A 16,036-nucleotide genomic window follows, 5' to 3' on the forward strand; every position below is an offset into this window, starting at 1 on the left:
TCTCTGGGCTTTTCTCTCAATGAATTGAATTAACCGATCCATCAAGGTTGCTAACAGGCCCAGAGATTGCCCCTTTTCCACCCGGGCTAAGGCAGAAATATCCATGGGCTCTACCTGCATTCTTTCACCTACCTCTTTGGCCTCGGTAATCACCTCCTCATGCATCCATTCTATTCCATGGGCTTTATCTGTCTCTCCCCTCTCAGCTGTGCCCAATCTTTATCATGAGCCTGCTGAAAAGCTTCCGCCTCCTCCCCCCTGGAAACCTGGGAGTTGTAGTCTGGTTCACCTTCTCTAAGGGAGTCTAGTGGCCTCCTCTGGGAGTCAGGGGCATTGCAGCGCTGGTTAGCCTTTCTAGAGGGTTCAGGTGATCCTTCCCGAGGATGCTGGGATTGGTAGTCCCTCCATTGTTCCCACCCCCGCTGGCCTTTCCAGCGCCCCAGTCTGGAGTTCCGGCTCCTGGATCTACTTAACCCTTCACAAGTGTCACAGTTTTCACATTACAATTCTGGATTTCTATCAAACTGTAATAATTTTTAGGAACAATTTTCAAAGCCATATACCTTTGTAAATTGGCCTGTCTAAAAGTTACTTCCACTGAAGAAACTCTTCTACAGGATCTCCAAAGTTCTTTAAACAAAACACTGTAGATTATAACCTATATATTGCTAATGAGGCCACTTGCAACATAAAAATACAAAAAAGAAGGAAAAGACCTCAAAGTACCTGGGTGCTCAAATGAACATTGCCATTTCTGTCTAAAAGTTACCCAGCTGAGAGCAGCAAACAAAATGTACAAATGGGTTTTGTAGATCACTTACGGAGGGATAAGAGGCTAAGCAGGCGCCTGCTTTTCCTTATAGACTTCTAGCTCAAGTGGCAGAAAACGCTGCTCACTTACACCAGTCCTAGAACTAGTGCATAGATGTTAGCCAGAATGCATGGAAAATATCATATTTATAATTTGCATACATTTCATGCTCCGTCCATGAAAACAGGGTGCACATATTTTCACTGTCTCTTATTCTGTAAGAGATCATTTATGTGCATAGCTACTTCTGGAATGAGAGGGCATAGGATGAACTTACATAGTAACATAGTAGATGACGGCAGAGAAAGACCTGCACGGCCCATCCAGTCTGCCCAACAAGATAAACTCACATGTGCTACTTTTTGTGTAGACCTGACCTTGATTTGTATCTGCCATTTTCAGGGCACAGACTGTAGAAGTCTGCCCAGCACTAGCCCCGCCTCCCAACCACCAGCCCCACCTCCCCCCACGGCTCTGCCACCCAATCTCATCTAAGCTTCTGAGGATCCATTAAGTGGAAATAGGCTTAGGAGAAATCTAAGAAAATAATCTTTCACTGAAAGGGTGGTGGATGCGTGGAATGACCTCACGGTGGATGTCGTGGGTCAGGCACATGGGATCCCTTAGTAAAAGGAGGAGTTAGTGGTTACTGAGGGAGACTGGGCATCCAAATAGCAGGTGAGCTTTAATGTGAGCAAGGGTAAAGGAAGAGCAATCCAAACCATAGCTACTTGATGCACGGTTCCACATTAGGACTCACAGACCAGGAAAAAGGAAACCCATGGAACACATAAACATGGTTTAATGGGACAGTCAACATGGGTTCTGCCAAAGGAAGTCTTGCCTCACCAATTTGCTTCATTTCTTTCAAGGCATGAAGTTTTAAACATGTGGATGAAGGTGAGCCAGTTGTGTATCTAGATTTTCAGAAAGCATTTCGCAAAGTTACTCATGAGAGACTCCTGAGAAAATTAAAGAGTTATGGGATAGGAGGCAAGGTTCTGGTGTGGATTAGGAATTGGTTATTGGACAGAAAACAGAGGATAAGGTTAAATGGTCATTTCTTCAAATGGAGGAGGGTGAATAGTGGAGTGCCGCAGGGATCTGTACTGGGACCGGTGCTATTTAACATATTTATAAATGATCTGGAAATCAGAATGGAGTGGAGGAGTGGCCTAGTGGTTAGGGTGGTGGACTTTGGTCCTGGGGAACTGAGGAACTGAGTTTGATTCCCACTTCAGGCACAGGCAGCTCCTTGTGACTCTGGGCAAGTCACTTAACCCTCCATTGCCCCAGGTACAAATAAGTACCTGTATACAATATGTAAGCCGCATTGAGCCTGCCATGAGTGGGAAAGCGCAGGGTACAAATGTAACAAAAATAAAATAGATACTATTGGAGATTCCACATGGAATGTTGCTATTCCACTAGCAACATTCCATGTAGAAGGCTGTGCAGGCTTCTGTTTCTGTGAGTCTGACGTCCTGAGGAACTGAGTTTGATTCCCACTTCAGTCACAGGCAGCTCCTTGTGACTCTGGGCAAGTCACTTAACCCTCCATTGCCCCATGTAAGCCGCATTGAGCCTGCCATGAGTGTGAAAGCGCAGGGTACAAATGTAACAAAAATAAAATAGATACTATTGGAGATTCTACATGGAATGTTGCTACTATTGGAGATTCTACGTGGAATGTTGCTATTCCACTAGCAACATTCCATGTAGAAGGCTGCGGAGGCTTCTGTTTCTGTGAGTCCCTTTCCTAATAATACTCAACATTCTGTGTGCTTTCTTAGCTGCCGCAGTACACTGAGCAGAAGTTTTCAACGTCTTATCAACGATGACTCCCAGATCCCTTTCTAGGTCTGTGACTCCTAACGTGGAACCTTGCATGACATAGCTGTAATTCGGGTTCCTCTTACCCACATGCATCACTTTGCACTTGTCAACATTGAACTTCATCTGCCACTTGGACGCCCAATCCCCCAGTCTCGCGAGGTCCTCCTGTAATCTTTCACACTTCTCCTGCGACTTGACGACCCTGAATAACTTTGTGTCATCTGTGAATTTAATTACCTCACTAGTTACTCCCGTCTCTAGGTCATTTATAAATATGTTAAAAAGCAGCAGTCCCAGCACAGACCCCTGAGGGACCCTACTAACTACCCTTCTCCATTGAGAATACTGACCATTTAACCCTACTCTCTGCTTCCCATCCTTCAACCAGCTCTTAATCCATAGTAATACCCTACCTCCGATCCCATTTGGGCAAATTCAAGCTCAGGCTTCAAACTTCTGTGTCAGTCACCTAATCCTCGACAAGGGCCTCCTTGTTTCGCTCAGCTGCGTCAGGAGGAAGAACTAAACTCACAATAAGTGCTTATGTGCTTTTAGCTCTTCCTCCTGATGCAACTCAGTGAAACAAGGAGGCCCTTGTCGAGGACTGTGTGATTGTGCCACAGAAGTTTGAAGCCTGCCAACATGGATTTGTTGCGACCGACTCAGATAAGTGACTGAATTGTTATAACACTGTGCACAGTTTGTTGGAACTCAGGCTATTTTACCAATATCTTTTGCTTGGATATTTATTTTTCCACTGAGAGTGTACTTTGCTATAAACTACTTCATAATTGTAGACCGGGTTTTTTTGGGTTGATAGTTTTGTCTTCTGTTTTGGTTGGGGGAGTTGCTTTTGATTTTGAAACCAGTGATAGTAGCCTGTTGTGGGGGTGGGTTGCCAGTTGAGTTTTAACCTTGTTTATAATTACATTTACTGAGTATGGCAAAGTTATCTCTCATTTGATATAGTAAGCAAAACCTTCAGATTTTTTGAGTGGATATTTGATGTGTTGTGTCCTAAATGTTGTTTTTTATTAGTATTTTAAAACCAGCTTAAAAGTGGCTGGAAGAGGAGGGAAAGCAATAAGCTGTCTTAGAGAGCATGTCTTTCTTTTCCAGGCTGCAGCCCTAGACGGCCTCTTGCTAACAGGAAGGAATCTCTGAGGTAAGCATGGCTGGAAGCCACCAAGGTGGGAAACGGAGAATGGGTCTATCCATTCATTTATTTTATTTATCTTCTAAAGTCTTTAAAGCACTTCCTTGACTCCCTCTGTTTATATATCTGTTTTATTTATTTGTTTAGATTTATTTACCACCTTTTTGACTTAGACAATTGCAGCATTAAAAATCTTCAGTCACACATTATATCATAGTACCGTGTTCTTCACTGCATGACCCATGGGAAAAGGTAGCCCAGTATAAGGATGTCATTCCGGGTGGTTGTGACTTTTTTTTGGTGCTGCATGCTTAGTTTAGCATTGAACAACACTGCCATAAATTCTTTCTCCAAATGATGGGCAACCCTTGGTCCGGTATCTCTGTCTCCCGGCCCTCACCCCCATCCCACGGTCCTACAAACTTCTGTGTCTTTGCTGGCAGCGATTAAGCCAGGCTGTCTCCAGCTAACCCCAGGGGTCTTCTCTCTGCCACAACTTCCTGTTACCATTTGAGTGGGGTGTAGCAGAGGGAAAGCCTTTGGGTCAGCTGGACGCAGTCTGGCTTAATAACTATTGGAGCAGATATGCAAGTTTGTAGGATCGCAGGGTGGGGGTTTGTAGGGCGGGACCAGGGGGAAAGATAATGGGGGGGGGGGGGGAGAGAAGACAGAACTGGCTAGAGGAAGGGGAAAAGTGGGGGAGAGATACTGAACCCATAGAGAGAGAGAGACTGGCCTTGGATAGGTGCGAGAGGAAGGGAAGAGAGCGGAGAAAAGCCGGACACGGAGAGGCAAAGACAGCAAAGAGATACTGGATGAGGAGGCAGTATAGGAACAGTGACACAGGGGTGTGATGCTGGACACGGGGAAGGATAGGGACACAGAGGGTCAATGCTGGAGGGGAAGAGAGGAGATGAGAGGCAGGAAATGCTGCACATGGATGGAAGAAAGGGACAAATTCTGCACATGGTTGAAAAATAGGATACTGTGCACAGATGGAGGAAAAAGGAAGGGAAGAGAGAAGAAAATGTTGCACATGGATGGAGAGGAAGGGGAGGAAGAGAAATAGTAAACTAGACAGATTTAAGAGAGAGGAAGAAAGCTAAATGTGAAAAATCACTGCCCATGAAGGACGAAGGGCAGGCAATGAAGAAGAAGGGAGGAGAGAAAATAGGAAATGGACAGGAGGCCTCGGAAATAGAGGTAAGGGCACAGACAGAGGAAAGTGGAACAAGATGATTAGAAAAATAAAATCAGACAAAGGCAGAAAAAATGATTTTATTTTCAGAATAGTGATTGAAATATGTCAGTTCTGAGAATTTACAACTTCTGTCTTTCTATTTTGAACTGTGCAGAAGGAAACATATTTCTTTCTAGTTCTCTGGTGCTGCACTGCATTTTAAGTTTCAGTTTAACTTTTGCCTACCTTTAGTTTGTGGTCACTTACCCTGTATTGGAAGAGGGGCTCTCTGTGTTGTGCATATGTGATGATGCAGGTGTTCTGGTTAGGAGGGTGCCAACACACTGGTTGATGTCGCAGCCCCACATGGGAAGGCATTTGTTGGTTTTCCTTCAATCCTTTTGAACCCAAAGTGGTCCCAACTTAAAAATTAGCGAAGACCAGTGGAAGTGGAATGTATGGCTAGATAAGATAGAATAACTGGGCCAGAGCATAGTAATAGTAGGGTCCAGGAATGTAAACAAGGTTGAATAACCTGGGGAAAAGAAGAGACTTATGTGTTGCATGAAAAAGATACAGAAGGGATGTAGTTATGCTGCAGGAGATGCGTTTGATGGCACAAGATGAGTCTCTTGAAGCATAAAGATTTTGAACAGATGTTTTGCAGCTCTAGTAGAGGGCAACGTAAAGTGGCCGGGATGGCTGTCTTGATGACGAGAGGCTTTTCCGTTTCAAATGGAGGAGATCTATCAAAATGGGGGAGGAAGGTGTGTGGTGTCCACATCAAGAGCTGATGTTCATATGCCCCAAATACAGGGCACTGTTGATGTTTAGGTCATTTTAGGAAAGGGATTTTAAGATAGAAAATAATGTCGGAAACATTGCATGAAAATGATCTCAGAGGGAGGAAGTGATGTTAGTCTCCTTTATGGATGCTTGAAAGCAAGCTCCCAGCCCCTGCCAGATTGATAGGTGTTAATGGTGTACCAGGCAAAAACTGCTGATGTTAAAGAGACGCTTTGGCTATTTCCCAGCTGAGTAGTGAGTTGCACTCGCAGCCTGTCTCTCTGCCATGTGGTACAGGCCCTAACTTAGCTGATGATGTGTAAGGTGGATTCACCAGAGTGCAAAAGCTCAGCCACAAATTAAAACCATGCTTTTGAGACATGCCGAGTAAATTTCAAGACATGAGAGAGGTCATTGCTACCAAAAATACTCTCTTCATAAGCACCTAAAGGACATGACATCTCCTGTTGAGGATTTGGAGACGCAGGTGGAAGTGCAAGGCAAGTCCTTAATAGAAACCTGTGCTAAATGTGATGCTTTGTTGTTATATTCATTTATTTTGAAAATTTATAGACCACCTAAAGCCCAGGTGGTTTCCAAGGAAAATATACTTTTAATACATTTTCTACAATACATAAAAATGAAATTCTATCATCTTAGCCCACTTAGGAAGTCAAAAACAGGCTGCTACAAATAGCTGTGTTTTCAAAGGGTGTTTATAAATTGTGTCACATTACCACAAAGACGTTAATGTCCTGCAAGTGCATTCCATAACAGAGTTCCTGCCACTGTAAAGGCGGACACCTTGCATACCGGATCTAAGAGTCTTCCTCGGATGGTCCACTTTTAATACTCGAGGAAGGTAAAAAGGCACATCAGAATAAAGATTCTGATGAATAATTTGTTGAATTACTGGTAGCCAATGTTGCCGTTTAAGAATTGGTGTTACACAGGAGGATTTTGATACACCATAATTAGTCGGGCTGCCCAGAGACCCGGAGAAGCTATACCGAGATACAGGGCAATGCAGTAGTCCAACCATGACAGCGCCAAACTTTGAACAACACGTCTAAAGTCATAAATAGACAACATAGGTTCCAGAGGTGATCTGCGTAATTATTGATCTGTGAGCCTGATGTCAGTTCTGGGCAGAACGGTAGAGGCTGTTATAAGAATTCAGTTACAAATCCAAGAAGCAATGGGAAAAAGAACTGTACATCATCAGCATATATTTATTTATTAGGATTTATTTATCGCCTTTTTGAAGGAATTCACTCAAGGCGGTGTACAGTAAGAATAGATTAAACATGAGCTGTAGGCAATTAGAGCAGTAAAAATATTCGAACAACAATACAAAGTATGGCATGGTATACTATATTTATTTATTTATTTGGATTTTGCTCACACCTTTTTCAGTAGTAGCTCAAGGTGAGTTACATTCAGGTACTCTGGATATTTCTCTGTCCCAGGAGGGCTCACAATCTGTTTGTACCTGAGGCAATGGAGGGTTAAGTGACTTGCCCAAGATCACAAGAAGCAGCGGTGGGATTTGACCTGGCCACCTCTGGATTGCAAGACCGGTGCTCTAACCACTAGGCCACTCCTCCACGCCACTAGGCTACTCCTCCACTAGCAACATTCCATGCAGAATCTGAAATAATAGCAACAGAATCTCAAATAATAGCAACATTCCATGTAGGATCTCAAATATTTATTTATTTAGATTTTGCTCACACCTTTTTCAGTAGTAGCTCAAGGTGAGTTACATTCAGGTACTCTGGATATTTCTCTGTCCCAGGAGGGCTCACAATCTGTTTGTACCTGAGGCAATGGAGGGTTAAGTGACTTGCCCAAGATCACAAGAAGCAGCGGTGGGATTTGACCTGGCCACCTCTGGATTGCAAGACCGGTGCTCTAACCACTAGGCCACTCCTCCACGCCACTAGGCCACTCCTCCACTAGCAACATTCTATGTAGAATCTCAAATAATAGCAACAGAATCTCAAATAGTAGCAACATTCCATGTAGGATCTCAAATATTTATTTATTTAGATTTTGCTCACCCCTTTTTCAGTAGTAGCTCAAGGTGAGTTACATTCAGGTACTCTGGATATTTCTCTGTCCCAGGAGGGCTCACAATCTAAGTTTGTACCTGAGGCAATGGAGGGTTAAGTGACTTGTCCAAGATCACAAGGAGCAGCAGTGGGATTTGAACCGGCCACTTCTGGATTGCAAGACCAGTGCTCTTAACCACTAGGCCACTCCTCCACTAGCAACATTCTATGTAGAATCTCAAATAATAGCAACAGAATCTCAAATAGTAGCAACATTCCATGTAGGATCTCAAATATTTATTTATTTAGATTTTGCTCACCCCTTTTTCAGTAGTAGCTCAAGGTGAGTTACATTCAGGTACTCTGGATATTTCTCTGTCCCAGGAGGGCTCACAATCTAAGTTTGTACCTGAGGCAATGGAGGGTTAAGTGACTTGTCCAAGATCACAAGGAGCAGCAGTGGGATTTGAACCGGCCACTTCTGGATTGCAAGACCAGTGCTCTTAACCACTAGGCCACTCCTCCACTAGCAACATTCTATGTAGAATCTCAAATAATAGCAACAGAATCTCAAATAGTAGCAACATTCCATGTAGGATCTCAAATATTTATTTATTTAGATTTTGCTCACACCTTTTTCAGTAGTAGCTCAAGGTGAGTTACATTCAGGTACTCTGGATATTTCTCTGTCCCAGGAGGGCTCACAATCTAAGTTTGTACCTGAGGCAATGGAGGGTTAAGTGACTTGTCCAAGATCACAAGGAGCAGCAGTGGGATTTGAACCGGCCACTTCTGGATTGCAAGACCAGTGCTCTTAACCACTAGGCCACTCCTCCACTAGCAACATTCTATGTAGAATCTCAAATAATAGCAACAGAATCTCAAATAGTAGCAACATTCCATGTAGGATCTCAAATATTTATTTATTTAGATTTTGCTCACCCCTTTTTCAGTAGTAGCTCAAGGTGAGTTACATTCAGGTACTCTGGATATTTCTCTGTCCCAGGAGGGCTCACAATCTAAGTTTGTACCTGAGGCAATGGAGGGTTAAGTGACTTGTCCAAGATCACAAGGAGCAGCAGTGGGATTTGAACCGGCCACTTCTGGATTGCAAGACCAGTGCTCTTAACCACTAGGCCACTCCTCCACTAGCAACATTCTATGTAGAATCTCAAATAATAGCAACAGAATCTCAAATAGTAGCAACATTCCATGTAGGATCTCAAATATTTATTTATTTAGATTTTGCTCACCCCTTTTTCAGTAGTAGCTCAAGGTGAGTTACATTCAGGTACTCTGGATATTTCTCTGTCCCAGGAGGGCTCACAATCTAAGTTTGTACCTGAGGCAATGGAGGGTTAAGTGACTTGTCCAAGATCACAAGGAGCAGCAGTGGGATTTGAACCGGCCACTTCTGGATTGCAAGACCAGTGCTCTTAACCACTAGGCCACTCCTCCACTAGCAACATTCTATGTAGAATCTCAAATAATAGCAACAGAATCTCAAATAGTAGCAACATTCCATGTAGGATCTCAAATATTTATTTATTTAGATTTTGCTCACACCTTTTTCAGTAGTAGCTCAAGGTGAGTTACATTCAGGTACACTGGATGTTTCTCTGTCCCAGGAGGGCTCACAATCTAAGTTTGTACCTTGATTATATTTACTGCCTATTAGAGAACCATCTAAGCGGTTCACAGAACGATCAGGTTCCAAATGTATAGCAAAGGCAGTAAATAGAGAAGAGGGAAGCAAAAAAAATGTGCAACTTCTGTAGCAAATGGAAAGAGTCTGCAGGAGCTGTGCAATCCTAGAACCCAGAATCCAGGGACTCCATTGCCTCCTGCTCAAGCTGTCAATCTTTTATACATCAGTGGCCTTTAAAAACCTCCAAAACAATTTTGCCTTGTTTGTTTTGGAGGTTTTTAAAGTAGTCACATCTAGAACTTTGGTTCACAGTGACTGAATATTTCTAAACCATTCTTGGCTTTTGAGGAATTAATACATTGCTTTTGGTACTACAGGAACACTCAGTACTTTTATAGCATCTCTGATGCACCAGTTCCTCCTATCTGGGGTTAACCCAAACAGGCTAGTGGTAGATTCACCCCATTGCATGCCTGAGATTTTAGTTCTGATTTCTTTAAACAACAGAAAAAAAAACTGGTCCCTATATTCAAAGGAAATATTCAGATACGTGTGTCAGTTATCTGGATATTTCTCTCAGCCGTGTCTGTCTATGGGGGGGGGGGGGGGGTCTAGGGTGGAGCTGCCAGTTACCCACATAAGAGGCAATACTGTAGAGGGTGCTAAAAATGAGGTGGTGTTCTGTAAGGGAAGCTGTTATGAAATGCTGGCCGTGTGGCGGGGTAAATGGATGCGCTTAATGGACAATATTCAAGAAAGAGCTGCCTTTCCACTTCTGCCTAGATTCTATATTCTCCGCCTTTCTGCGGTACATTTATTAGAAGTGGGTACCTAACTTTTGGCAAACTGTATAGAATAAGAGGTTAATGGCAATATTCAGTCCTCTAAGCAGATCCAGATGTTAGGAGAGCAGAAAGGCTGCTCTAACGTTAACTTAATCCAGATTAGGGCTGTACTGAACATTCAGATACGAATAATCCGGGCCCCTACTGTGCTAAATCCTCCTGAAATAAACACTTGATCTCTGATTATTCGTTACGTTAAAGTTTGATGCCCATTATTCGTGTTTGGCTGTATAATAAAATGTACTAATCATTTCAGCTCTAATTCCAGATAGACTCAGACAGGGGCAGTGCTTTACCAACTCCATCTTCATATTTATTACTGAATATCCAGATGTATTTGGGCCCCCATGGCCAGCACTTAAAGAAAGGCTGAGGACTTCATCTTCGTGCACGTAGAAGGAAGATCAGCCTGTTCAGGTTAACCTGGATGGGATTAGACTGGTTTATAGTGTTCAGTATCTGCTAACGAACCCTTCTTTTGTCAGACACCGAAGCTCTGATGATGATGTCAGTGATGATGAAGCAGAGACATTCATGCAGTGCTGGGATGGCAGCAGCTGGCACAGGAGCCCAGACTGTACTGCAAACTGCAGATGGGACACCCAGACAGACAGCTGCAAGGACCAGAAGACCCTGGCCCTGAAAAGCAGAATGGTCAGTTTCTGCTTTGCTGGTGTTTAAATTCTTCATTTTGGCCATATACTTGCTTTACTCTGGCCTTTCTGTAGAGCTTCTCTCACTTGATGGACAAAGGGTTTTGCAATACAAGCGCTTGAATGAAAATGTTTGAGTCCTTTCCAGATACATTTTGAGAAATGACTGTTCTGTGGGTATAGCCTCAGCTTTTCAATTAATTTATGTAAACATTTCCTTAGCATCCACACCAGACCAGTGTGTCAAGGCAGAGAACAAGAGCCAAGAGCTGGTACTGTATAAAAGCACCATCGTAGCATTAGTTCCTCAGTATTTCTGTGTCTAGCAGATGGTGATGGACTTACCATTCAGCTTCTGAAATGATTTGTGATGCTCCTGGGTCAACTAGACAGCTTATCCCAGTTGAGCGGGGCATATGCTAACTGGTCTTCATCTCACGAAAAAATGTTTTGGTGTGGAGAGGTTGATCTGGGAGTCATTAGCATAAAGATGATACTGAAAACCATGGGAGGAGATCAGAACACCAAGGGAATAAGTATAGATAGGGAAAAGAAGAGGTCCCATGACAGAGCCCTGAGGTACACTGACTGATAGTGGGATAGCAGTGGAGGAGAATCCACCAGAAAATGCACTAAAAGTCACAGTTGCAGTTCACAGATGTGTGGTGGAGCCATATGCAGTCAGGCTTCATTGCTTCCCTCTGGTCCTTCTTAACCTAGATGTGTCCAGGGCTTTTATACTTCTTGAACCATGCCCTATTGGCTCCACCCTCTCCCGTATCATTTTCCCATTGGGCAGGATTGTGGGATTTAAGGTGGCTCTGACACTGTGAAAGAGTATCCTTAACGGAAAGGGGCAGCATCCCAAAGACCCCCTCACATCCTGACCGAAAAAAATCATTCTGAGCTAAAAAAAAAAAAAAGCACAATATTGGACATGTGGAATTGAAAGCTTAGGTGTTGATCTAGGGCAGCGTCCTTCAGAACAAGGCCCAGAGATGTCCCTCATCATCATTCTGGCTTTTTCCCCTGCTACTTCCTACCTCTGTAACCAGGTTCTTGATGGAAAGAGGGAAGTGGATTGGAGGAAAAGCCACATGCTTTTGAAGGACAAGGTATTTCTCAATAGGTGAAAAGAATGCAGTTGGAAATGCCCACCTCCTTGAGGATATGCCCAGTTAACAGTTTGAAGGTGGGTTGGATGTCATTGACACATACTGATCAGCATTGTTGTGACCTTGCATAGGAAGATACTTGAAGAGGCATATTTTCAAAGCACTTTGGGAGGCTAAGTTCCATAGGTTTCTATGGAACTTTGGGAGGCTAAGTGCTTTGAAAATGAGCCTGTTGGTGACTCTCCTTCAGCTCATTGGATGCAAAGTGGCCCCAAATTAAAAATTAGTGAAGAATACTGATCTAGGGTAATACCCAGTACTTGTAAGGTATCTTAACATTTCCTATCAAGATGGGCAGGCAAGGTTGAGATACAAGATCCTTCTGATATTACCAAATGTATATTTTCTTATATAATTCTTATATATTTCTTACTATGTTTGCTTGTTAAAATACTATCATGTTTTATCATTACCATCTTACCCCAAATCCATCTGTTATTACTAAATGTATACTTTCTCATGTAGTTCCACTATTCATGATGTATTGTAAGCCACATCGAGCCTGCAAAGAGGTGGGAAAATGTGGGATACAAATGCAACAAATAAATAAATTTTCTAGAAAGTAAGAGGCTTTTTGACTTGTGATTTAAGTAATTTTGTGTCATCAGCAAATTTGATAGCTTCACATTGTTCCCTTTTCTAGGTGCTTATCTTCCTTGGAGAAATGTTCACCTACTGAGCTTTTAATTCTGTTCTGTTTGTCTATGAAGATCAATTTGTGGCTTCAATTTTTGGCTTGTTTCTCCCTCACCCCTGATCACTAAGCTGTACTAACATATGCAGGTGATCTTTAACCTGGAGGAGTTTGTACTAATTATAACCGCATTGCTCTTCCATTGACCTGATGGAGAGATACATTGTTAGTCCAACAAAAAGGTATCGCCTACAACCATTTATTTATCAAGATTTATTTACCACAGTTGGAAGAATTTTACTCAAGGCGGTGTTCAGCAAGAATAATCTTGGTTGTTTAAGTTAATCAATTTGATATACCGCCTCTTTCAAATCATGAATCAAGGCAATTTACATAGGCGCTTGCACTCTCCCTGATGGGCTCACAATCTAAGTATATTGTACCTGGGACAATGGTGGGCTAAGTGACTTGCCCAGGGTCACGTGGAGATGCAGAGGGAATTGATCTGGTTCCCCAGGATCTTAACCCACTACTGACCATTAGGTTTGATCTACTGCCCTTACTAAATGAGAAGATCTGAATGGTTTACAATACAGCAATCAAGTTCTCTGCTAAAATTTCTAATTTCCATATCATCAAGCTGATCAATCCATAGACTGGTGGGTTGTGTCCATCTACCAGCAGGTGGAGATAGAGAGCAAACTTTTGCCTCCCTATATGTGGTCATGTGCTGCCGGAAACTCCTCAGTATGTTCTCTATCTCAGCAGGTGGTGGTCACACACAGCAGCAGCTCTGGCTAGGCCTCCAAGCCTAATTTTTAGGTTTTGTTGAGTGCCTGGGGTTGAGGGCTCTTTTGAGCAAGTGCAAACCTGGTGGTGCCAGGTCCCTCCTTTTCTCCCCCCTCCCGCTGGCTCCGTTAAAAAAAAAAAAAAAATTTTTAACGTCCTTAAAGGCGTTTATTTCGACATTTATTTAAGCGTCTATTGCAGCTACTCACTGGGACACCAGGTCGTTACAACTCGGAGCGGACAGCAGGTAATTTTTACCTTTTTATAGCGGGCAGGGGGTTCCCCGATTCTTCTCCTCGTGGCATATGGCGTCGGAGGGCGAGGGCGCAAAGGGTCGCTCCCCGGGTCGCTTGAGCGCTTCTAGAGGGGATGCGGGGGTCTTCAAGCCTGATTCGCCCTTGTTGGGTGACAGTTTCGTGACCGATGAATGTCCCGGTCCTTCCTCCGGCGTGGCGGTTTTTCCCGCCATAAACGCCCATCCCCCGCTCCTCGCCTCCGCCATCTTGGCCGGCCACGCGGCTCGGACGGCTTCTTCTTGGGCCGCCCTTGAGGTTGGAGACATTAATGCCATGAACGCCCTTAATTTGGGCGACGGCACAGAAGCGGCTAAAGTTAAGAGCCGTTCTTCCCACGCGGCTCCTTCGCGGAGTTTCGCGCCGGACGCCATTTTGGATGCGCAGCATGTCTCTCCCCCGCTATTGCGAGCGCCGGTTGAGGGTGCGTCTAGGGCTGTTGCCCAGACTGCGGAAGTGCACAGTCTGGGGGGTTTCTCCCCCGAGTTTGTTTTGCTGCTGCATCAGGCCTTCCTCATGCACAACGCTGCCCCTGCTCCCTCGTCTGGTAAAGAGGTTGAGGTTCCCAGAGGTAAACGCCCTCGGGTTGATTCCCAGGCCTTGGAGGAATTTGTCTCCTCCGATGTAGATGAGGGCAGCGTGTCTGAGGTCTCCCAACGGTCCTTTGCGGATTCCTTGGAGGAGACGGATCCCCGCTCGGATGGAGCGGATGACCCCTCTGCAGCGCGGCTTTTTAGCCCAGAGGATTTGCCCAACCTGTTGTTACAGGCCATGGACACTTTGAAGATTTCCTCTCCGGAGGACGTCTCTTCCTCAGCCCCTGTTGGCTCTGCCATTATGCTGGGGACGAAGCGCCCGCCTAGAACCTTCCACGTGCATGATGCCATGCACACCTTAATTTCGGCTCAATGGGATGTCCCTGAAGCGAGCCTTAAAGTGGCTAGGGCTATGTCCCGCCTCTATCCTTTGGCTGTGAGTGAACGTGAGGCCTATCTGTGGCCTACCGTGGATTCTTTAATCACTGCGGTGACTAAGAAAACAGCGTTGCCGGTGGAAGGTGCCACGGCCCTAAAGGACGCCCAAGACAGAAGATTGGAGGCGGCCTTAAGGTCGTCCTTTGAGGCGGCTGCTTTAAGTTTGCAGGCCTCAGTTTGCGGCTCCTATGTGGCCAGGGCGTGCCTGACTATGGTGCAGCGGGCTTCCCCCTCGGATCATTCCTTGAGGGCTGATTGGCCGGCCCTGGAATCGGGCTTAGCCTATTTGGCAGACTTGCTGTATGATGTCTTGAGGGCCTCAGCGAAAGGCATGGCTCAGACAATCTCTGCGCGGCGGTGGCTTTGGCTGAAACATTGGTCTGCTGACCACGCCTCTAAATCCCGCCTGGCTAGGTTGCCTTTTAAAGGCAAGCTGCTCTTTGGGGTCGAGCTGGACAAAATCGTGACCGATCTCGGCACGTCTAAGGGCAAGAAATTACCAGAGGTCAGGGCTCGGGCTAGTACTCGTCCCGGTACCTCCAGAGGACGGTTGCAGGAAGCCCGTCGGTACCGCCCGGGCAAGTCGGGTTCCTCTGCCCCCTCTTCCTTCAAGAGGAATTTCTCCCCCAAGCAGCATTCCTTTCGCAGAGACCGCCGTCCCGGAGGTGCTCCCTCCGGTCCTCCCCCAGGGTCTCGTACCCAATGACGGGGTCTTGGTCCACGCCCCAGTGCAGATTGGAGGACGGCTGTCCTCGTTTCTGGGCGAGTGGACCACAATAACTTCAGACGCGTGGGTGCTGGAAGTCATCAGAGACGGCTACAAACTAGAGTTCTGCCGACCCTTAAAAGACGGGTTTGTACTCTCTCCCTGCAAGTCTCCGGTCAAAGCTGTGGCAGTGCAGCAGACCTTGGACAATCTGATCCGCCTGGGCGCGGTCGTTCCGGTGCCAGAAAGTCAGCTTGGCAAGGGACGTTACTCCATTTACTTTGTGGTACCAAAGAAAGGAGGTTCTGTCCGGCCTATCCTCGACCTCAAAGGGGTCAATCGGGCCTTGAAAGTGCGGCACTTTCGCATGGAGACTCTCCGCTCTGTTATAGCGGCAGTGAAGGCAGGAGAGTTCCTGGCATCCTTGGACATCAAGGAAGCGTACCTGCATATTCCCATCTGGCCTCCTCATCAACGCTTTCTGCGTTTTGCAGTT

General features: G+C 45.1%; 1 protein-coding gene across 1 annotated transcript in view; it reads left to right on the forward strand.

Moving 5' to 3' along the window:
• LOC115479877 overlaps nt 1–16,036 on the forward strand; it is a 91,873-nt gene that overhangs the window by 17,567 nt on the left and 58,270 nt on the right. The window contains exons 4-5 of the mRNA XM_030218176.1: nt 3,767–3,812; nt 10,802–10,970. Of these exons, the coding sequence (XP_030074036.1) occupies nt 3,767–3,812; nt 10,802–10,970 (215 nt within the window). The remainder of the gene's footprint in view (nt 1–3,766; nt 3,813–10,801; nt 10,971–16,036) is intronic.

The sequence above is a fragment of the Microcaecilia unicolor genome, chromosome 11, assembly GCF_901765095.1.
Source record: "Microcaecilia unicolor chromosome 11, aMicUni1.1, whole genome shotgun sequence".
Lineage (NCBI taxonomy): Eukaryota > Metazoa > Chordata > Amphibia > Gymnophiona > Siphonopidae > Microcaecilia > Microcaecilia unicolor.